Source organism: Panthera pardus, unplaced genomic scaffold (assembly GCF_024362965.1).
Source record: "Panthera pardus isolate Hobbes unplaced genomic scaffold, ASM2436296v1 HiC_scaffold_18, whole genome shotgun sequence".
Taxonomy (NCBI): Eukaryota; Metazoa; Chordata; class Mammalia; order Carnivora; family Felidae; genus Panthera; species Panthera pardus.
Genome location: NW_026526743.1, coordinates 17,200,192 through 17,225,216, shown reverse-complemented (window position 1 = coordinate 17,225,216; position 25,025 = coordinate 17,200,192). Strand labels below are relative to the sequence as shown.

The 25,025-nt window shown below is 35.3% G+C and overlaps 1 protein-coding gene across 5 annotated transcripts in view; it reads left to right on the top strand.

Annotated features, from left to right (window-relative positions):
- The window catches only part of ZNF566 (zinc finger protein 566), a 35,814-nt gene that overhangs the window by 4,951 nt on the left and 5,838 nt on the right, over positions 1 to 25,025 (top strand). For 2 of the 5 annotated variants that reach the window (XM_019423171.2, XM_019423170.2), the window contains exons 2-5: positions 8,124 to 8,194; positions 10,865 to 10,991; positions 11,278 to 11,376; positions 21,406 to 23,450. In XM_019423171.2, coding sequence (XP_019278716.1) covers positions 8,186 to 8,194; positions 10,865 to 10,991; positions 11,278 to 11,376; positions 21,406 to 22,430 — 1,260 coding nt within the window. In that variant the 5' untranslated portion in view covers positions 8,124 to 8,185 and the 3' untranslated portion in view covers positions 22,431 to 23,450. Of the gene's footprint in view, positions 1 to 8,123; positions 8,195 to 10,864; positions 10,992 to 11,277; positions 11,377 to 21,405; positions 23,451 to 25,025 lie in introns of those variants that run through there. The other 3 variants (XM_019423174.2, XM_019423173.2, XM_019423172.2) reach the window with 3 other exon arrangements.

The window sequence follows — 25,025 nt, the reverse complement described above, 5'->3', positions numbered from 1 at the left end:
CCAGGTATAAATCCCACTTGGTCACGGTGAATAATTTTTTTAATGTATTGTTGGATCTGGTTCACTAGTGTCTTGTTGAGGATTTTTGCGTCCATGTTCATCAGGGAAATTGGTCTGTAGTTCTCCTTTTTGGTGGGATCTCTGTCTAGTTTGGGAATCAAGGTAATGCTGACTTCATAGAATGAGTTTGGAAGTTTTCCATCCATTTCTGTTTTTTGGAACAGCTTCAAGAGAATAGGTGTTAACTCTTCCATAAATGTTTGGTAGAATTCCCCTGGAAAGCCATCTGGCCCTGGACTCTTGTTTCTTGGGAGGTTTTTTATTACTAATTTGATTTCTTTACTGGTTATGGGTCTGTTCAAATTTTCTATTTCTTCCTGTTTCAGGTTTTTTTTTTTTTTTCAGAGTTTATAGCATTTGGGTTTTATTTATTATTTTTTAATATGAAATTTATTGTGAAATTGGTTTGCATGCAACACCCAGTGCTCATCCTAACAGGTGCCCTCCTCAGTGCCCATCACCCACTTTCCCCTCCCTCCCACCCCCCATCAACCCTCAGTTTATTCTCAGTTTTTAAGAGTCTCTTACGGTTTGCCTCTCTCTCTTCCTGTTTCAGTTTTGGTAGTATATGTGTTTCTAGGAATTTGTCCATTTCTTCCAGGTTGCCCATTTTATTGGCATATAATTGCTCATAATATTCTCTTATTATTGTTTTTATTTCTGCTATGTTGGTTGTGATCGCTCCTCTTTCGTTCTTGATTTCATTTTTTGGGGTCCTTTCCTTTTTCTTTTTGATCAAACTGGCTAGTGGTTTATCAATTTTGTTAATTCTTTCAAAGAATCAGCTTCTGGTTTCATTGATCTGTTCTGCTTTTTTGGTTTTGATAGCATTAATTTCTGCTCTAATCTTTATTATTTCTTGTCTTCTGCTGGTTTTGGGTTTTATTTCCTGTTCTTTTTCCAGCTCTTTAAGGCATAAGGTTCGGTTGTGTATCTGGGATCTTTCTACCCTCTTTAGGAAGGCCTAGATTGCTATATACTTTCCTCTTATGACTGCCTTTGCTGCGTCCCAGAAGTTATCCTGTTTTTTAAAGTGTCTGTTCAGGTCTTTTCACTCACTGCCCTTAAAAATTTTTTGTCTTCATTTAAAGACAACTTTTTATTTTCATATTGTAAATGTAGTTTAAAGAATTCCTATATATTCTTTTTTAAAATTTATTATTTTTTAATTTTTTTAATGCTTATTTATTTTTGAGAGAGAGAGCGAGCACGCGTGAGTCTGGGAGGGACAGAGGGTGAAGAAGATTCAGAATCTGAAGCAGGCTCCAGGCTGTCAGTTGTCAGCACAGAGCCAGATGCAGGGCTTGAACCCACAAATCATGAGATCATGACCTGAGCCAAAGTCCTATGCTTAACTGACTGAGCCACCCAGGCATCCCCTTAAGTGTATTATTTATTTTGAGAGAGAGTGTGCAAGTGGGGGAGGGGCAGAGAGCGATGGAAAGAAAGAAAGAATCCCAAGCAGGCTTCACACAGTCAGCATGGAGCCCAGTGTGGGGCTTAAACCCACGAACTGCAAGATCATGACCTGAGCTGAAGTTGGACACTTAACTGCCTGAGCCACCCAGGCTCCCCGAATTCCTATGTATTCTTCACTCAGGTGCCCATGGTGCAATGATGAAAATCAGGAAATTTACACAGAAATAAGATTTTTGACTAATTTACAAACCTTACTTAAATTTTGCTAATTGTCCTATCAGTGCCCTTTTCTGTTCCAGGACCCAATATAAAATACTTCATTGATTTAGTTGTCTTGTCTCTTCCCATCAGACATAGTTCTTTAGTTCTTTTCATCTTTCATGACCTTGATACTTCTGAAGGGTCCTGGCCAGTTTTCTTGTAGAATGTCTTTCAATTTGGATTTGTCTGCTTTTTCCTCATGGTTAAATTTAGACTATGCATTTTTGGCTAAAAGATCACAGAAATAGTGTTTATGTTCTTCTCAATGTGTCATAAAATGATACCAGTATATCTCATTACTGGCAATGTTAACTATGATCACTTGGTTGAGATGGTATCTGCCAGGTTTCTTCCTTGTAAAACTATTTTTCTCTTTTTAGTTAATAAGTATCTTGTAGGGAGATGCTTTAGAGACTATGCAAAACTACTGTTCTCATGGGGGTGCCTGGCTGGCTCAGTCATAAGACCATGTGACTCTGGATCTCAGGGTCATGTGTTTGAGCCCCATGTTAGGGGTAGAGATTACTTAAATAAATAAACTTTAAAAAATACTGTTCTCATCATACTTTCACCCATTGATAATTCTTGTCTGTAACAACTATTACTGTGGTGTGTGCCTAGTGGTGGTTTTCTCTTTCCATCATTCCTTCTATATTTATTAAATTCTGTAAAAAGCTGTCCATTATTCCTCATGTGTTTATTCAATTACTTGTTTATTAACTAATGGATACTTATTTTGTTCTATGAGTTTTAATCCATTGTTATTGTTATATAATTTGTTGCTCAAATTGTCCCAGATTTGGCCATTAGGAACTCCAAATTAGCTCCTGTGTCCTTTTAACATGGCATCATTTTTGAGTACTTTCTTATGCCTATGTATATGTCTTCTCCCATTTTCCTAGCAGGTTTTTAGCCCTTTGTTTTTTATGATTAGTGCTTTTTTCATATCTTGAAAAGAAATCTTTATATTTCCAAGTTCCTGCAGATACTCTGTTTTCTTATAGATTTAGCATTCATATTTAAGTCTGTTGTCCATCTTGAATTAGTTTTTGTGTATGGTATTTATTGAAAACACCATCTTTGCACATCTGAAATGCTAGAGGCTTTTATCATAAATCAGGTGGTATATACTGTCATCCTCTTTCTGGACTGTAATTCTATTTTATTTTATTTTATTTTTTATCAATGCCACTGTCTTGAAATCTATAGTATTAGTTCTCCAACCTTGTTTCTTTTCTTTAAGATTGTCTTGGCTGTTGTAAGTCCCTTGGATGTCAGAATCAACTTGTTAATTCTCACCAAAAATGAAAAATCCTTGCTGGGGTTTTGTTTGTGAATCTATATGTTAATTTGGGGAGAATTGACATCCTATCAATATTGAATCTTCCAATTAATAAATATAGTATATGTCTACATTTGTTAAGGTCTTTAATTTCTCTCAATGATTTGTTGTAGTTTTCAATGCACATCTTTTATTATATTTGTGCCTGGGTATTTGACATTGTCAGTGGTATTTAATTTTTTTTTTCCAGTTGTTTATTGCTAGAAGTACAATTTTTTTTTTTTTTTTTGTATATTGTCCTTGTATCTAGCATCTACAGAACACCTACTGTAGATGCTATTTATCAAGTTGGAAGTTCTCATTCGCTAAGATTTTTACATTAATGGGGGCTGAATTTAGCAATTGCATTTTCTGTGTCTTTCGAGAGGATATTTTTTTACTATTATTATCAATGTGGTAAATTATCTTAAGTTTCATACCTTGAACCAACCTATCATTCCTGAAATAAATCTTACTTGCCCATAAAGTATTAAACTTTTTTAACAATTTCACTGGGTTAGATCTGCTAATGAACTTCTGCATGTATGTTCATGAGAAATATTGGCCCATAATTTTCATTTTATGTCTTTGTTTTGATATCAGTCTTATATTAGCCTCATAAAATATATTAAGAAGAATTCCCTGTGTTTTTCTATTCACTATGTGTAAGATTAAAGGTTTTCCTTAAATTTGGAAGAATTCACTGGTGAAGGTATCTGGGCCTGAACTTTTCTTGATAGGAAGATTTTAAACTGTGGAATCAATTTACCTCTTCAGATGTTTCAGGTTTTTTGTCTGTTTTGTCCATTTTGGCATGTTTTTAAAAGAATTTGTTTCATCTAAGCTTTCAAATTTAAGAGCATGAAGTTATTAGTGTTATTATGTTTTTAATGTCTGTGGCATCTATAATGATGTTCACGTTTTCATTCTTGATTTTGTTCATTTGTGTTATCCCTCTCATTTTCATCAGTGGTATTGGTAACATTTTTTCTTCTGGGTACTTTCAAAACTTTTTTCTCGGGTTGTGGTTTTGCTTTTTGTTTTCTGTGTTTTCCTTTTTATTTATTATTCTTCAGGTTTGCTGAGCTTGAAACTCTTGTTGAGGCTTTTAATCAGTTAATCAGTTCAGACAATTATTACTCTCCAATCTCTTTTATTCCTCAGACACTCCACTTACATATACGGTAAATCTTTGGACTATGTCCCTTTTGTCTTATACTCACTTCTGTTCTTTCTGTTTTTTTCTACTTCATGTGGATTTTTTTGTTTGTTTTTGACTTGTCTTTCAGTTCATTAATTCTTTTTTCTTTTTAATTTTTTTAATGTTTATTTGTTTTGGAGAGCGGGGGAGGGGGCAAAGAGAGAGGGATACAGAATCTGAAGCAGGCTCCCTGCAGTCAGCACAAAGCCCAATGTGGGACTTCAACCCACTAACCATGAGATCATGACCTGAGCTGAAGTTGGACACTTAACTGACTTAGCCACCCAGGTGCCTCTGAGTTCAGTAATTCTCTTAATTTCCTTCCTTCCTTCTTTCTTTCTTTCTTTCTTTCTTTCTTTCTTTCTTTCTTTCTTTCTTTCTTCTTAGTTTATTTATTTGGTAATCTCTATATCCAATGTGGGGCTCAAAGTCACAGCCCTGAGATCAAGAATCATGTGTTCTTGTGCCTAAGCCAGCCAGGTGCCCTAATTTCTGAATTTCCTCATTTACTGATGTAGGTTGTCTATTTGGTTCTTTTTTACAGATTTCAGTTCTGTTTAATTTCTTTATCTTACCCATTTCCTTATATTTTGGTTGTTTTTAACATTTTAAAACTATTTTAAAGCTATTTTAAATTGTTTGCCAACTTTAATATCTGAATTGTCCATGGTTCTGTTTTCTGGCTTTATCTCTGAGCATATCTAGCATTTTTTTTTAAATTTTTTTTAAATGTTTATTTATTTTTGAGACAGAGAGAGACAGAGCATGAATGGGGGAGGGTCAGAGAGAGAGACACACACAGAATCTGAAGCAGGCTCCAGGCTCTGAGCTGTCAGCACAGGGCCCAACGCGGGGCTCGAACTCACGGACCGTGAGATCATGACCTGAGCCGAAGTCGGACACTTAACTGACCGAGTCACCCAGGCGCCCCTATCTAGCATTTTTTAATTGGATGATAGATATTGTGTCGAAAACAACCATGGAGGCCAAGGGCAACCACTACCTACATCTAGCCTTCTCATTATATCAGAAAAATTAAAGTGCTTTTCAGGTCTCTTTTACTAACAAATACAATTCTTAGTATACGAGAAATTTTCAGGATAATGTTGGAAATAATTTAAAACATATTTTTATTAAAAGACTGCTTATTTAGAAGAGTGCAAAATTCTCAAAAATTTTATTTAGTAGATTTCAGAGGGCTGTCTTGTCTGTAGTGGTATCTTTTGGCGGTGCTCCATACCCAACATGTGGTCATTTTGTAAACATACTACAGTCTTGGCCACAGAGATTATTGGTTTTAAAAGGAAGGGTCAGGGGTGCCTAGGTGGCACAGTTGGTTGAGTGTCCAACTCTTGGTTTCAGCTCAGGTCATGATCTCACGGTTGGTGAGTTCGAGCCCCACACCGGGATCTGCGCTGATAGCGTGGAGCCTGCTTGGGATTCTGTCTCTCCTCTCTGTCTCTCCTGCACTTGTGCGCACGTTCTCTCTCTCTCTCTCTCTCTCTCTCTCAAAAATAAATAAATAAACTTAAAAAAAATAAAAGAAGAAGGAAAGGGCAGATTCCCCAGATGCAAGAATTCAGCTGGAGATGATATACTCTAGGAGCAAAGATGAAGAGGGTTGGGAATGTAACAGACATAATATGGAGCTATTGAAATAATGTTTCCTGACCACGTCACCTGGGTGGCTCAGTCAGTTGAAGGTCCAACTCTTGATTGTGGCTCAGGTCATAATACCAGGGTTATGGAATTGAGCCCAGTGTTGGACTCCACTCATGCTGAGTGTGGACCCCACTTAAGATTCTTTCTCCCTCTGCCCCTCTCCTCTGCTTGTGTGTGTACTCTGTCTCTCAAATTAAAAAAAAGGTGGGGGGGTTCCTTGCTCATTTGACTTGGAAGGTGCAGCACTTGAGATTGTCCCTTTAACCAAGGAAAGACCAGTAGGAGAGACCAGAAAAGGGGACTTTAAAGTGAGAAGTATGGGAGAAGGAGTTGTTTCCAAGTCTTTCCGGATTACTGTTGATTCTTTAGTATATAGCACAGTGCCTGGCACATAATAGATTATGTTGGTCAATTTGAAAAACAAACTAAGAGCTTAATAAATAGTAATAATAATAAAAATATTAAAGGAGTGCTTCCAGGTTTTAAAGAAGAGACATTTGTGGATTACCTTGGTTTTCATTTCCTGAAATATATATATATATACCTTTAGTGGAATGCAGTAAGTGCTAGGGGTAGATGTATCCATTAAATAATTGATAACAAGGTTCTTTGTCCTGGGTGGTCACTTTTACATACAGTTATTGATAAATTGTTTAATCATCAAGGAGTTTTGTACATAGGTATGTTCACTGCCCTTTATAATGCTCAGTTTATTATATTCCTATATCTAATAAACAAAAAGAACATATTTTATGAAACATTTCAACATTGATCTCAAATTAAGTTACTCCTCTTAAACAATTTAGACATCTATTAGTATTTTAGTATAATGTTCTTTGGGTCATTTTAAACATCTTAAGCACATATCGTGTATACAATTATTACAAATTTTATTACTACACTTACAGTTAAAAGCTATTCTAAAGCATCAGTGATGGATTTAGTCCATTTCTACATTATTTCTATACTTTTTAATTTCTTCCCATTGTTACGCGAATTAATCATCTTCCTAAAGTTTTTGTAATATTGCTGTGTTCGCTTTCCTGGGTTTCAGTTTTCTTAAGATTCATTAATCCCAAAAATCGTCTCAAACTGTGCAAGATTAGAGGATCTGGTTCATCAACCAGTTAATTCTTGGTCAGGACACAGAACTTGATTGTACAAAACAAGATCATTAAAAACTGTTTAGACAAATGTATATCCAAACTAAAATGTATATGATCAACTTTTAGGAGTTATTTGGAATTTGTATAAAGGTAAAATGATATATATGCAAGGATTTTTTTTAAGTTTATTTTGAGAGAGAGAGTGAGTGTGTGTGCACAAGCGGGGGAGGGGCAGAGAGAGAGGGAGGGAGAGAGAGAATCCCAAGCAGGCTCCGCACTATCAGTGCAGAGCCAGACTTGGAGCTGGAACTCAGGAGCCATCAAATCATGACCTGAGCCAAAATCAAGAGTCAGACATTAAACTGACTGAGCCACCTAGGCACCTCTATACAAGGATATTTATTACAGCATTGTTTGTAATAGTAGAAGACAAGAAACAGTCCCAAATGGTCATGGGCCGCAGATTGGTTAAATAAAAGTGTATCCATTTAATGAAATACAATGTAGCTAAGGGAATTTCAGCTCTGTGGGTACAAGTTATGTTCCAGTTCAAGATACATTATGTAAAGGGGTACCTGGGTGGCTCAGTCGGTTAAGCGGTTAAGCATTTAGCATCTGCAGGTCATGATCTCGTGGTCCGTGAGTTCGTGCCTCGCGTCGGGCTCTGTGCTGATAGCTCAGAGCCTGGATGGAGACTGCTTCAGATTCTGTGTCTCCTTCTCTTTCTGACCCTACCCCGTTCATGCTCTGTCTCAAAAATAAATGTTAAAAAAAATTTTTTTTTAAGATACATTAAGTAAAAATAGAAATGTGTATAACAGTGTATATAATATGCAATCAGTTGTGTAAAAAAATTATATCTTTGTGTGTAGATGTGTATATATGTATACTATATTCTCCAAGCCCATATTAGATTGCTGAAATCTACTTCAAAGCCTGAGGTCTCTGGAGTAGGGAATAATGAAAGATTTGCCCATTTTTCTCACTGATACCCCTTTTTTATTTGTATTTGTGTGGGATGAACAGAGGGGAATGATCATCTGGGAGCTATGCAGCAAGTGGGATCTTATGTAGCTTCTTTTGCCTTCCCCAGTTCTGCCCTTTTCCAAAAGGATCCCAGAGGAAGACTGATCTTTTTCTGCAAATACCAAAGCCATGGCTCAGGTGAGATGCTGTTTCCTTTTGCTCAAAGAGAGTTATTTTTACCCCTAGTACATGTAAACATTTGCCTTCTTCATCATGATATTTTTGATGTTTAAAAAAAAAAACAAAAACTTTTTCAGACAGTTTAGTTAAAAGCTGTGCTAAAGTTCTCTTAACGTTGCTCTAAAGAGAAAGATCTTCAATAAGTCAATTCAAAAATTTCTCTCTTGGTGGAGATATTTATAGAAAAAAGAATTGGTTCTATAACCATTGTTGGAAAAAAGAAACAAGGTCTGGTTAAAGATTTTTATACTCTCAAATTACGGGTAACGGTTAAGGGCCAGCCAAGTTGTTGGTTAACAAGTTTCTGTGAAGAGGTCTTAATCAGATTATAAATCCTTCAGAAAATTCTTATGGATTCCATCAAGAATCCTTGTTTGTTCTCACAAAGAGATTGTTAATTACATAATGTAAAAATGGTCTGATTGAGGCCAGGCTCCAAAAAAAAAAAACTTTTACATGGTCCATTCAGGAACCTGACCCTCATTTCTTCATAAAAACCCAGTGTCCTTCCCAGTTCCCTCTTCTTTTAAGCAACGTTTACAAATTCATTTAGTAAGTCCTTCAGATCTTCTGTCTTAGACTTCTGCCAAAAAGAATAGAAATGTGTTCCCCATTTGTTAATGAATCTAATATGCTTGGACAGTGATTTGATGAGATGGAGATGAATAATTAGGGGCACCTCATAGGGAAAAGGCCTGATCATCACAGACCTAGGGTTTCCAAGAAGAAAATATGTGGAATGGTTTTGTTTGATACCATTCTTAGTACATGGAAGATCTCCTGGTGTATGAGCCTTTCAGGTTTGGGGGTATGACTCATAGTACAAAGCTCTGACACCTATATCTTAACAGATCATCCACAATAAATAGACTTCAGTAATGCCATTGTGTGAATTTGGGTCATTTTCTGTCACCTTCCTATATCTCAGGAACAAAGAGAATTTACTGTTGAGCAATGGGTAGTTATAAGTAAAATTGGGCCAGTATTAGGGATTTAAAAATTACTTTAACATCAATATCTGAAAACAAAAGAAAACTTGTTTTATATCCATGTGATAGAATATTATTCAGTGAAAAAAATACGCTAATGAAAAGAATTTATTAAGGTGCACCTGGCTGGCTTAGTCAGAGGAGCTCTTGATCTTGGGGTTGTGAGTTCAAGCCCCATGTTGAGTATGGAGATTGCCTAAATAAATTTAAAAAAAATTTTTTTATTCTTAAAAAATAAATTGTTGTAACAAGGAATTAACTCTTACTATATAATAGTGTGACATGAGAAAGGATCAGTCTTGAATTTTATGCAAATTTAATTTTCTAAGATAAAATATTTTTTAAAGTCATTTTACACATTTTGCAAGTAAAGTAGTGCTATTCTAATCTTGCCCCATCACCCACTCCCAAAAGGTGATTGCCCTCAACTGTCTTGAATATGGTTTAATTGCTATCTTTTGATGAATCAATTTTACTCTCTTGACTTACTACAAAGTGGAAGGGACATTGTATATTCTTGTATCGCACCCTTCATTTCCTCTGATAGTTATTAATCATATTACAATTTTTTTTGTCAAATCAGTAGTGTACACAATATTATGACTGCAAATATTGCTTACTGATGAGCCAGCTCATAGCTCCATTCTATTACAGCCTTTCATTTTTCCTGCGGTTAATTGCTTTTTTTCCCCCCATTTCCTTCATTGTCCATTTTTTCCATCTGATCAAACACATTAATTCGTTTTGAGTATGGAGACGGCCATCTCCATTCCCTTTTTCACCCTGCTCCCACCTGGTCCTGTTACTCTCTAGACTACTGCATAGTTTTGCCAAGGCTTCCATTTTTGTGGTTTTCCTGAGATTTTCCTTCACTGTTCTCCTGTGTTAATTCACCTATTTCTTGAATACTACGTCTTGTTCTTTTCTGGTTTACTTCCTTCTTTTTGGTGGAGCACATCTTCTGGTACTTTCCTAAGAAATTATGAGGTCCTTTTAGGTCTAGAAATGTCTTTTTTAAACCCTCACAACAGAATGATAGTTTAGTTATGGAATGTAGGTGAGAATTTCTTTTCTCTATCAGCATATTGAAGAATTATTCTTACCATTTCTTGTTTTTAGTAGTGTTCTTGAGAACCTCATTGCCTCTCTGATTCTTGATGTCTTTTATATGATCTGCTCTCCTCTGGATGGTTTTAATGTCTTCTCTTTATCCCTTATTCTGAAATTTTATTCTTAGCTACTTGGGAAAAGAAGAGAAAGAAGCTCACATGTGTTGGTGACTTACTGTATGGCAAGTAGAGAAAAAAAGCTTATATGTACTGAATGGCAAGGATTATGCTAGCCATTTGTATATACTATTTCACTTAATTGGGATGCCCCTCTTAGCTGGATTTTGTACCTTCCTAATTTTGTCTGGGGGAAACAGAATAAACATGGAAACACAAGATTCAGTCCTGCTTATTTGTTTACGGTCCTCCACTTGCGTCCGAAACATCCAGCCCCACTCTATATGCTTGCTATTTTTCACTTCTCCCTTTATTCTTTTCTTCTCTCTTTCCTTCACCAAAAACAAAACAAAAACAAAAATATAAAACATTTCTTTTTATTAATCAAGTCATATACATGGTTGTTGTTCCAGGAGTCAGTGATGTTCAGTGATGTGTCCATAGACTTCTCTCAGGAGGAGTGGGAATGCCTGAATGATGATCAGAAAGATTTATACAGAGATGTGATGTTGGAGAATTACAGCCACCTGGTTTCAATGGGTAAGGACGTCTGTCCATAATCAGATTCTGCCGTCAGAAGCTCTATTTTCTCCCATGTGAAATACCTGCCTTTCAAGTAGGTATTTCTACATCCTGTTCTTAGAAGAATGTTTTTAATATTGTAGTGTTAGAACAAAGAAGCTACACTGAGTTATGGGGGAGTTTCAAGTCCTATGTTGTTTCATAAATCTGATATACCTTTCTTTGACCTTTTCTTAATGAAGGGACTGAATTTGAATACTGGTATATTCTCATCATAAACTTATCTCCTTACTTCTTTTATAAGCAGGACATTCTGTTTCTAAACCAGATGTGATCTCCTTTTTGGAGCAGGGGAAGGAGCCCTGGTTGGTTGACAGAGAACTAACAAGAGACCAGTGGCCAGGTAAGTGAAGCTCGTCAGGTAATTACTCAGTTGGTCATTGGAGAGACTACACCTTTGAGGTGCTCTCTGGGAATCTCCCCTTAGGCCTATTGTACAAAAGTAAGCCTTTCAGCATGAACTTTCAAATGACCTTACCTTTTCCTCTTACTTAACACACTCTACCTGCTTTTCTTCGCTTATACTTCTTTCCATTTCCTCTTGTAATTGCCCAATTCTAACCAGCCACTGCCCTCCTCTACACTCTCTAATGATATTCCTTTCTATCCATATTTTGGATCTAATTTCTTATCACTTTCTCATCCTCTTTTGTATTTAGTCTTAAAGAAGCATCACTGTCTCCTGACATTTTTTTTTTTTTTTTTTTTTACATTGCCAAAGACTTATTTTCTTTAGGGTGTTTTAGATGAAGTAGCTCATACAGTCATTGATTCATTCATACTTAGAACAAACATTTATTGATTTTTGAATGTGTGAGGTACTCTCAGAGGTACTGCAGAGATTAAAAAAAAAGAATAACCAATTTCAGAATTTATAGCTTAATAGGAGTACTAGAACACACCTATATATATAGCTTCTATAAAGTAGAACCATCATAAAAGAGGCTAAAGTAGGGAGCTCAGAAAAAATGAGGGCTAAGGATATAGAAGAGAAGTTGATCCACACAGATACTATATCCACATAGATACATGAGCGTGCATGTTGTTAACTTTAGATAGAATGTTGGAAATAAAGGCTCTGTACCTCCATTGAGAACTTAAAGCTAGCAAAGATAAACAAAACTTGATATGAACGAGTTAAAACAGGACAGCACATTGATTCATTCAGTATATGTTTATTGAGTACCTGTTGTATGCCCAGCACTATTCTTAACACTGATATTACAGCAGTGAACAGAACATGCAAAATCTCTATCCCTGGACCTTACCTTCTAGTGCTGAGAGAGATATAAAAATAAATGAATATATAGGTCATGTAACAGTGCTAATAAGAAAAACAAAGTAGAAGAAGAGCGTAGAGGATACTATCTTATATGATGGGGTAAGACTGACTTTTCCAGTTAAATGACATTTGGACAGAAACGTGAAGAAGTACAACAGTAAATCATTGTATGTGGTTAGTGGAAGGAAGAACATTACAGAAGCCAAACATTCCAGGGTCCTGAAGCAGGTGTGCATTGGCTGTGTTCAGGGAGCAGGAGCCAGGAGGCCAGTGCTTTATCTTATCCTGGTTGGTCAAGTATTTTCAAATAAACTGGAGATTTGACGTCATTTCACCTTTGTATAATCTCAATTTGTAGTTGTAAAAAATATAGACTTTTTTTTCCCTTACACAATTTTAATGCCATTATCATCTCTAATAAATTTTACAATTTCTTGGTATACTGGATTGTTTTCATGTCATTATAGTGAGTACTAGTGAGAGTGGACATTTTCATCTTAATGGTGCTCTTTAACTTGTTCACTACTAAATTTTGCCCTTTTTACCTATTACTATCCTTATTTTTTCAAATTTTATGGACTTTATGTAATAAGAATGTCTATGTACCCATTTCCAGAAGGTGCTTTTACTTTTTAATTTTAATTTGCATTGGTGTCTTTAATGTGTATGTTGTAATGTGTTTGTAGTCAGCTCCTTAAATGATTATTGTGACGAATTTTATAAATTTTTGTTGTTTTTTAGTTTTCTGCGATTTGTTTTATACCATTTAAATCCATTTTTAGTTTCTTTTTCAATAAAGTATAAATTAAGAGTCCAAATCCATTAACCTCCCTCCCCGCTACACGCACGCACACACACAATTTAGCACCCTTTCATCATTTAGCTTACTTCATCTTTGTTTTATCTGCCTGTTCAATAACAAGTTCTGATTTATGTTAGTTTGTATGTCAGCTTCTTTTTCTTGTATCTGTCTGTCTACTTATGCCTACGGAGATAGATATGCCTAGCAGAAGTTAATATATTGTCATTCTTTTTATTGGAAATTATTAAAAATAATGTAACAAACTGCAGGTGGACATTTAAACAGTTATGAAATGAACTTTCATGTAACCATTACCCAGGTAAAAAACTACAACACTACCAGCACAGATCTCTTTGTGTCCACAAGATCTTTGTGTCCTTTCATAGTTTTACTAAGAGTGCCATCCACAATATATAGTTTAGTTTCAGTTGGGTGCGAATTTTATAGACATGTAATCATACTATAATATGTATTATTTTATGCCTTGCCTTTTTTTTTTTAATGTTTATTTATTTTTGAGAGACAGAGAGAAACACTGTGAGCAGGGGAGGGCCAGAGAGAGAGGGAGACACAGAATCTGAAGCAGGCTCCAGGCTCTGAGCTGTCAGCACAGACCCCGACGCAGGGCTCGAACTCACAAACCACAAGATCATGCCCTCAGCTGAAGTCGGGTGCTTAACCTACTGAGCTACCCAGGTGCCCCTAATTGCTCTTACTTTTATAAAAAGTCCTGATCTCTGGTGAGAGAACTCTCCACCCTTTCCTTCAGAAGTGCTTGGTTTTACTTTGTCTTCCATATGAATTAAAAAATTTACATTAAGTAAAGTTTCATTAAAAATGTCTTTTTCAACATCCATCCATGAATAAAACTCTCAACAAAGTGGGTATATAGGGGAATGTACCTCAGCGTAATAAAGTCCATATATGTAAGCCTACAGCTGACATACTCAACTGAAAGCTTTTCTAAGATCAGGAATAAGACAAGGATGCCTACTCTCACTCTTATTAAACAGTACTAGAAGCCTTAGAATAATTAGACAAGAAAAAGAAAGAAAAGGCATCTAAATTAGAAAGGAAGAAATAAAACCATCTATGTTTGCAGATGACATGATATTATATATACAAAACTTTAAAGACTCCACTACAAACTATTAAAATTAATAAATGAATTCAGTGAAGGTCCAGGATACAAAATCAATATATAAAAATCAGTTGCAGGGACACCTGAGTGTCTCAGTCTGTTAAGCATCTGATTCTGGATTTTGGCTCAGGTCATGATCTCACAATTCGTGGAATCGAGCCACATGTTGGACTCTGGGCTGACAGCACGGAGCCCGGTTGGAATTATCTTACTCTCTCTCTGCCCCTGTGCCACTTGCGAGCTCTAGCTCTAAATAAATAAATAAATAAATAAATAAATAAACAAACGGTTGCATTTCTATACACTAACAATGAACATTCAGAAGAGAAATTGAGAAAATCCCTTTTACAATTGCATCAAAAAGAATAAAATACCTAGGAATAAATTTAGCCAATGAGGTGAAAGACCTGTACACTGAAAACTATAAGACGTTGATGAAAGAAATGGAAAAACACAAATAAATAGACACTACCCAAAACAAGTTACAGATTCAATGCAATCCCTATCAAAATTCCAGTGGTGCCTTTTATAGAAATAGAACAACCATAAAATTGTCTAGAACCATGAAAGATGCAAATAGCCAAAACAGTCTTGGAGGCATCACACTTCCTGATTTCAAACTATATTAAAAGGTATCAAAATCAAAACAGTATGGTATTGGCATAAAAACGGATGCATCAATCAATGGAACAAAATAGAGAGCCCAGAATTAAACCCACATATATATGGTTAATTAATTTTTAACAACGAATCCAAGAATATACAGTGGGGAAAGGACAGTCTCTTCAATAAATGGTTTTGGGAAAACTGGACAGCCACATATGAAAGAATGAAACTGGACCACTATCTTACATCATATACAAAAATCAGCCCAAAATGGATTAAGGACCTGAACATAAATAAGACTTGAAACCACAAAATTCCTAGAAGAAAATGTAGGCAGTAAGCTCTTAGATCCTTGGCAATTTTTTGGATTTGACAACAAAATAAAGACAGCGAAAGCAAAAATAAATGAGTGGGACTACATCAAACTCAAAATCTGCACAGCAAAGGAAATGGTCAACAAAATGAAAAGACAACCTACAGAATGGGAGAAAATGTATGCAAATCATATATCTGATAAGGAGCTAATATATAAAATATATATACAGAATCTAAACTACATAGCAAACATTCCAATTAAAATATAGAAGATATAAAAGAAATGGAAATTTTAGAACTAGAAAATATAGTGGCCAAAATTTTTAAAACTGCATAAGCTCAATAGAATGGAAATAACAGAGAAAAATTGGTGAACTTAAAGATGAGCCAAACTAGTTCACATAAATACCAGAATAAAGATCAAAAACTTAAAAAGAATCTATAGCTTCAGGGACATGTGAGACAACAGAGTTTTAACATTCATGTCCTTGAAGTCCCAGAAGGAGAAAGTTCAGGACTGGAAAAAGTATTTGAAGAAATAATGGCTTACCAAATTTGGTGAAAGATATATCAGTTCAAAAGGCTCAGCCACCCCAAACAAGATAAACACAAATCCATACCCAGACACATCATAATCAAATTGCTGCAAATGGATGACCAAAAAGGTAATGAAAGAACCACAGAAAAATAATGCATTACTTATAGGGAAATAATTATTTGAATGACTGGATTTCTCTCTTTGTAAACCATGGAGGCCAGAATAAAGTGGAATAAAGTTTTATTGTGCTAAAAAACCGTTAACCCAGATTTACAAATCCAGCAAAAACCTACCAGGAATGAAGGTGAAATTAAGAAAGGCAATACCGTAAATGTAGATGGCAACTGAGACTCTCTTGAAGGTCCCTATGAGATATGACAGTGGTGGGAAGACTGGCTAATGAGACAATTTATATACCATGTTAGAGGGGTAAGCACTAGTTAAGTCTAGGAGACAGTTGTCTGTGCCAATTCTGGCCCAGTGCTTCCACATAATGTCATTCAAGGAAAGTCAGAAATCCAGACTTTCATATTAAATCTGATAGCTCAATGTTGATAACTAATTCAAAACTTTAGAAAATTTGTTGGGGACAACATCAAACAAATATGTAAGATACAACCTGATTCATCAGATTTTTACTTCTGTGGAGTTTTCTTTTTATTTCTTTTTTTTTTAACCTCAGAAATTCTACCAAGGTACATCTGGTTAAAACTCCTCATAAATTGTGCTCAACACAGAAGGGAACTTCTTTTTACTCAGAGGTTTCTTCAACCCTGGAAATTAGTTTTGTTGTTAGCTCTGCATCACCAAGTTCTCCTTCCAGAACTCATATCTTACATTTATTTTATTGCCCATATAATTTTCCTTTCCTATGACTCCCACCACTTTTTTGTCACCTTTTCTATCTTTTCCCCTCTGAGAATTTTTTTTCATGAATTCTAGTTTTCATGATGATTGACTTTTCACTGTGGAATTTGAAGATTTAGTTTATACCTTTTTTCACCCTCCAAATATAATTATATCACAATTTTTAAAGTATTATTCAGCTTGCTTCATGACAATGAAATGGCTTTCATTTCTGAGCTCTGTAGTCACATTTCACTTCTTTTAGGACTTGTTCTTTTCTATGCAGTTAATCCTTGTCTTAATTGAGAATTGCTGAGTTTTCTGAGTATCTCTCATTAATCTAACTCTCTTCAGACACATCAGGTAACTGGTTTATTTTTTAAGAGACATTTCTCCTCTAACCCTCTGTTCTGCCCCAGTTGAGACATACATAGCTATCATTTTAGAATTTCTCTTCATTATCATCCCATTGATTCCCTTTACCATGTTCCTTTGAATTTCTTTTGATTCTCTATGTGGATATCTTGGATACCTTTGTCTTGATTGTTGGATCTCTTTCCTTCCTCTTTCTTGGTTTATCCCTTCATTATTCTGACACACACCTTCCAAAAGCAACCAAGGAAAGTATGCAAGAAAAATAGTGTATTTTGTGGGGGTGCCTGGCTGGCTCAGTCGGTGGTGCATGAAACTCTTGATCTCAGAGTTGTAAGTTGGAGCCCCACATTGGGTGTAGAGATAATTTTAAAAAATAAAATCTTTAAAAACAGAAGTGTATTTTCTGAATCCTTATATGTCTGAAAATGTTTCCCATTCACCCTTCAATTTCACTGATAGTTTGGAGATGTAATTTTAGGTTGAAAAACTGAAATTCAAAGTTTTGAAGGCATTGCTCCACAGATTTTTAAAATCTAGCATCTAGTGTTGTTCAGAAATCCAAAACTCATTCAGGTTCTTAATTATTTCATGTGATCTATTTAATGTCTTTGGAAGCTTTTAGAATTTATCTTTATTTATAATATGCTAATATTTCAAGTAGAGATAGCATGATGTTGATTTTATTCTTTCATTTGGGCACTCACTGAGACATTTCATTCTGGAAACAAAAATCTCTGAAATTGTCTTGTATTATTTGCTTGATTATTTATTCTATGTTGTCTTCTCTATTCTCTGTGTTTCAAACTTTGAATGTTTGCTTTTTTTTTTTTTTAATGTTTGTTTATTTTGAGAGAGAGAGAGAGAGAGAGAGATCTCCCACGCGTTTGCTCAAGCAAGGAAGGGGAAGAGAAAGAGAAAGAGAATCCCAAGCAGGCTCTGCACTGCCAGGGCAGAGCCCAATGCAGGGCTTGAACCCACGAACAGTGAGATCATGACCTGAGCCTAAACCAAGAGTCAGACACTTAACCAACTGAGCCACCCTGATGCCCCTGTTCACTTTTTATTTCTAGTGTCTGGCACCATGTCTGACACATTTAATGGGCTCATTAACTTTTTTGAATGAACACTCATAATTCAGATCTTAAATTTCTTGTCTTAGCTCTAAAATTATTTTTTTTCTATTTTTTATTTCTTCTTATACTTTCTGTGAGAATTTATTAAGTTCTAATTCTCATATTAATTTTTATAAAAGATTTTTCTTTCAATATTTTTTCTGACATTATTCTCTTATGAGATATGTATTATATATTTTTGGAAGCATTCTTTTGAATTTTTCTCCATTGGTTGTCTTTCCCGAGTTTTTTTTTTTTTTCCCTTTGTCCATTTTAATCTCTCATGTTTAAGATTTTCCTGAAACTACTAGTGATTTAAGGCTGTCTGCCCATATAAAACTGTGGTATTAAAAAGCTGATATGAGGGTGCCTGGGTGGTTCAGTCAGTTAAGCATCGGACTCTTGATTTCCTCTCAGGTCATGATCACACAGTTCATAGGCTTGAGCTGTGCATCAGGCTCCACTCTGACAGCACAGAGCCTGATTGGGATTCTCTCTCCCTCTCTCTGCCCTGCTTGCACACACTCTCTAAAAATAAAAACTTTTTTTTCTTAATTAAAATATATATTTTTAAAAAGCTGGCTTGACCTCTCATTTGTGTCTGAAGAAGTGTATATTTATTGGTGGTAGTCACTGTAGAGTGATCTTCCTAGAATAGTTCGTTGGCTGATACCACCTATCAGATATTTTCTCTTGGACTGGTTTTCTCCAGAATTGAATCCTCTGCTTTCTTTCTGGGAGTCAATAAAATGAGCTTGACTGCCAGATTCTGAAAGTTTACTGAGTTGTATGTATCAGGTGTATGGGGTAGGTTTGAGATTCTGGGGTCTGTTTCGTACAGATTTCAATTAATCTTAACTTTTTGCAGCCCCTCCTGCACCCTGCTTTCAAAGGTACCTGTTGACTGCAGTTCTTAGAAATAATGATTCTACAGTAAGACTTATCTATAACCTGAGTTTCAGTGTGTTTATGGTTAACAAATTATTTGTTACCATTACATCTACGGTGGCTTCAAAAATTTTGTTGCTGCTCTTTCCTCTCCTATTCTTTGTCTTTGTGGAGTTTCTTCTTTCATTTAATCTCATCACTATCACTTTAGTGGGACTTCATGAAGGAACAGTAATAAATGCATATATTCACTGTGCTGTGTTTGAAAAGAGTGTGTCCTTCTAGAGGAATTTTTTAAGGAGTATACATTTAAATACTTGCTTATTGAGTCAGTTAATAAATATTTGTTGATCTTCCAGTATATACCAGATACTGTGCTTAGAGTTAGGTACACACTGATGAAGACTATGGACATTTCCTTCACAGAACTTAACACCTATTCAGTGAAAAAGATAGTAAGTGAAGCTAAGTCAATATATAATTACAAATTATGAAAATCCTGTTAAGGAGAACAACAGAGTGCTTAAAGTGTGACTACAAGGAGAGTATAATTTGGTCATGCAGCCAGGAAAGGCCTCAAAAAGTATGCCCTTTAAGTGCAGATTTGGAAAATGGGTAATAGTTACCAAGGCCAAGAGTAAACAACAACAACAAAACCACCTACTAGACATAAGGAAAAGTACCTGAAAAGACTATTAAGAGGGACTAAAAGCTGAGAGCATTTGAAGAACTGCAAAATAGGGCCAGCGTGGATGGAGCTTAGCAACCAAAAGGGAGCATAGCCTGAGATTTGTCTGAAGAGGCAGGCAGCAATTAGATCATTCAGAGCTTTGTATACCTTGTTCAAGAGTTTGGCTTTTGTTGTAAGAGAACTGCCATTAAGGATGGATTCAAGATTGCCTACCTCAGGTGGGGAAACTAGATAAGGAAGACACAATCCTGATAGTTCAAAGAGATACGTGTATTAGATATTGAAGATAGGAAGAGTGTTAAGATATATTTAGGAGCAAGATTAGGCAGTATTTGCTGAATAATTATATGAGAGAAAGAGAAAAGATGGTACTAGAATACTTTTCACTTTTTTGGCTTGAGATTTTCCCATAGTGTGGTCTTCAAAACACTGCACTTGCCTAATATCCCCATTTTAATATAGAAATTATTTTGTATTATCTCTCAAATATTAAACATTTATGCCAAATACTTCTCATATATTATTTACAGTTCCCCCAATGATTATAAGAGTAGACAGAGAATTGAGGGCTAAGAAAAATGAACTACTTTGCCCAAGAAAACAAAGCTTGTAATTAGCTGTGTGTTCAAAAATTCACAACTGATTCTGATAACTGATTTTTCAATAGCAGAACACTGCTTTTATATCCTCTACCTTCTCTTTAAACCTACAAATGCTCTTCCTGTCAGTTGGTCATCACTACTATAGTGTTTATGTTCTTTTTAAGTCCTTTCCTCTTTTCTCCTAAGATCAGCATCACAGAGTTCCAAGCCAAAAAGTGTTTTTATCAAACTCCAAACATATTCCATATTTAGCCACAAAAGAATCCTCACTGTCTGCCACTCATGCTAGATTTATTCATTCCTGCCATCTGGATTGCCACTCTCAATTTCCTTATTTGTTAAAGAGACCCTGGGTTTCCAGTTACAGAATTGAGGACAGTGCTGTCTAATAAAACTTTCAGTGATGATGTGGAAATGTTCTATGTCTGTAATTTCCAACACTAACCACAATTGGCTATTGAACACTGGAAATTACAGTGCTATTGAATTAAATTTGAATTTTTATATAATCTTAATTATGTTAAATTTAAATAGATACATATGCTCATGGATACTGTAATGGACAACATAGATCTAACTGGGAACAGGCAAACCATTTTCCTAAAAGGCCAGATAATAAATATCTTAAATTTATAGTCGATGTGGTCTCTGTTGCATCTACTCACTTCTGCCATTGTAGCTCAAAAGCAGTCATAGACAATATGTAAACAAATAAGTGTAGCTATGTTCCAATAAAACTTTACTTATAAAAATTGTTACAGTGCTGCAGGCCATAGTTTGCCAACCCCTGGGAATGTTATCTTATTTAATCCTGATAATAACTCTATTAAGTAGGTAATCATTTCCCTTATTTTGTAGTTCATGTTGTGGGGTGCTCTTACAGGTATGTGTGCATATGCTCTGAAGTTTTGTATGTGTATTTATGATTAGAGTCATTTTGTAACAAGGGAGATAAGACTAAGTTTTCTGTATGTTCAGCAAGCTCCCCTAAATAACTCTGATCAATAGCAATGTTTGGAAATCATTGGCTTATTTACTGCCCTCATCTTACTATATGATCTGTCCTTATTCTCATCTATTTTTTTTCAAGTTTGGTTTAATTCTCCCATTTTAACTGAAGTTTTATTTCTCCCAAACAAAAAATATGAGTGATTACTTTCATATTTTCTTTCAGTCCTGGAATCAAGATGTGAGACCAAGAAATTATTTCTGAAGAAGGAGATTTATGAAATAGAGTCAGCACAGTGGGAGTTAATGGAAAGACTTACAAGACATGACCTTCAGTGCTCTAGTTTCAGAGATGATTGGGAATGTAATGGCCAGTTTGAGAAACAACATGGCTCTCAGGAGCGACACTTTGGTCAACTGATATTCACCCATGAAGGCATGCCTACATTCAGTCAGCATCCATCCTTTACATTACAGCAAATCATCAATAATAAAGAGAAATACTGTGGAACTAAGGAATATAGGAAAGCCTTTAGACATGACTCACAGCTTACTACACATCAAATAATTCATACCATTGAGAAGCCCTATGAATGTAAGGAATGTGGAAAAGCCTTTAGACATCCCTCAAGACTCAGTCATCATCAGAAAATTCATACTGGCAAGAAACCCTTTGAATGTAAGGAATGTGGGAAAACATTTATTTGTGGTTCAGACCTTACTCGACATCACAGAATTCACACTGGTGAGAAACCCTACGAATGTAAGGAATGTGGAAAGGCCTTTAGTAGTGGCTCAAACTTCACTCGACATCAGAGAATTCACACTGGTGAAAAGCCCTATGAATGTAAAGAATGTGGGAAGGCCTTTAGTAGTGGCTCAAACTTTACTCAACATCAAAGAATTCATACAGGGGAGAAACCCTATGAATGTAAGGAATGTGGCAATGCCTTTAGTCAGAGCTCACAACTTATCAAACATCAGAGAATTCATACAGGTGAGAAACCCTATGAATGTAAGGAATGTGAAAAGGCTTTTCGTTCTGGTTCAGATCTTACTAGACATCAGAGAATTCATACTGGTGAGAAGCCCTATGAGTGTAAGATATGTGGGAAAGCCTATTCTCAGAGTTCACAACTTATTAGTCATCATAGAATTCATACTGGTGAGAAACCCTATGAATATAGAGAATGTGGGAAGACATTTAATTATGGCTCACAACTTATTCAGCATCAAAATTTGTACTGGTGATAAACCATAGAAGGCCTGAAATCTGTAGGAAGGCTTTTAATTACAGTTCAATTATTCAACATTAGAGAATTTGTCTTGATAATAATCCCTTTAAATAGAATAATGTAGAAACATCTTATTTGTTGACTCCAGCTTATTCAGCCTGAGAAAAATCATGTAGGAGAAATACCCTATGAGTAGAATATATTTTGGAAGTCCTTTAATAAAAGCTTATATTTCTTTTGACATCAGATAATTCAAGCTAGCAAATACTGAAAATCACAGCACTTTTGACACCTTTCTAACCTTATTTTAAACCTCAGAATTCATGATGAAATATAATCCTGACATTTTTGTTTTTCCCCCTAATTTGTCTATACTTGTTATATTCTTAATATTTTAACCCATCTTAAATTTATATGACTATAAAGCCCACCTGTTTCCATCACAGTTTGTAAAATACCTTTAATACCTGGAATAAGTGACCTCTTTATTCAAAGATGGCTTATTCTTTTTGTTATTTACAAAACTTCGGATTTATTGTAAAAACATTGACGAACAACTTTCCACACAGTAAATAGAGATCCCTTCATAGCTTCTTGGTGTTTCCATATGTTGGTGTGATATCATTTTATCAAATTCCTACTGATAGACATTTCCCAGAGTTTCTGTCATTACACAGAGTACCCTAATGGAAATTCTCCACAGGCATATCTTTATATCATGTATTTTAATTGCAGAAATAGTGCATGAACATATTTTCCTTTTAAAAGATTTAAACATTACAAATAAGGCAGATACACTCTTTGACTATCATCCTTGTATCCATTTCCCTTTCTGAAGGATAGTCATTATCTGTTTAGTATTTATGCTTCCTGACCATTTTTCTACGTTTTTATACATATTTGTCTCAGTGGAAACTAAAACGGGATAATGATAATACCTACCTCAAAATTTTGTGTGAGGATCAAATAAATTAAGATGCATAAAGTGCTTAGAATTCTGCCTGTCATATAATAAATATTCGCTGAATGTTGGTCATTATTTTATTCATCATTGCCATTAGTATTATTTGCTGAAAAACAGTTTCTGCAGATCTTGCTGAACGTCAGGCAGGATATATAGTCGAAGAAAGACACAGGGTAATGAATTCAGAAAATTTTCCATCATCACTTCCTATGAAACATGAAATTATCCTAGGTGTTGATGGGGAAAGTAATGTGTGGAAAGGACTTTATTCAGACTAGCATCCTTTTTGCTACATCATGCAATACCTAATGTAAAAACAAGAATGTAGACAAACCATTTGCAACATGGATGAAAAATGAAAAAGTGTGAAAAGAAACAGTATTATGTTTGAAAAATGAATACACACACAAAGAGAAACCTTATAGTTAATGATTTAAAATGTTATTGTAGGAGTGCCTGGCTGGCTCAGTTGGTGTAGCATGTGACTCTTGGTCTCGAGGTTGTAAGTTCAAGCCCCACATTGAGTGTAGAGATTACTTAAAATATTTAATAAAATGTTAAATACAGTGCTTTCTGGTATATTTGAAAACCTAAACAAAATTATTTTTTTAGGAAAATAAAAATGAATACAGTATTGACTCAGAATTAGAACTCTCAGAAGCCTCATAATCATAAAAACACAGAAAAGGGGAAATTTAGTGTGATATAGTAGCTATTACTACTAATAAAGCACCAAACCAAAAATTTTTTTCAGGCAAAACATTATCAAGTATCTAAGGAATTGTTATATAGAGGTAGACATCTCATAACCACCCAAATATAACCTTGATGTTAGAATAATATTAGGACACCTAAAAACGGAAGCTCATTTTTAGTATCCATGAAGATATATGTGAGCATACTAAAGAAACTAGCAAACAGTGGTACCTATTAAAATAATACAAATGAACCTGGTTGCAGCAGTAGCTAAGGAGGATACCCAGTGCCCAGTTCTAACTAACTGATGTGAGGAAATGCAGGCCTCATTTTGCCACCTCTTGTGACTTTTCGAGAGTCTGGATCTTTTTTTTTTTTTTTTTTTTTTTTTCAGTGTGTGATAGCTCTTGATTTTTATTTATTTTAATGTTTATTTTTGAGAGAGTGCAAGTGAGGGAGGGGCAGAGAAGGGGGACCGAGGATCCAACGTGGATTCTATGCTGATAGGCTGACAGCAGTGAGCCTGGGGCTTGGGGCTTGAACCCATGAACGGCGAGATCATGACTTGAGCCAAAGTCAGACACCCAACCGACTGAGCTACCCAGGTGCCCTAATAGCTCTTGATTTTTAAATGGTAGCTCAGATTTATCTTTAAAGACACCATGAGTACCAAAGATGTATTGACTGCACAAATAGGCCATAAGTTCCTTTTGTTCTGGATCCTAAGGCTGTGGATGTGCAGAAGGCTTGGAGGAGGAGTTTTTAATAGTGCAAATCCCTTAAATATTTAATATTTAAAATATTTCTAGAGATAACTAGCTAAAGTCCAAGTGTAAGGATTTTTTTTAAAAGACTTATTCCACCCCCATATTTTCTACATGCAGTTCTTTCTTTATTCTAAGCATCATGTCAAATTTAAAAATTGGGTCTATTTTATATGTAACAACAATA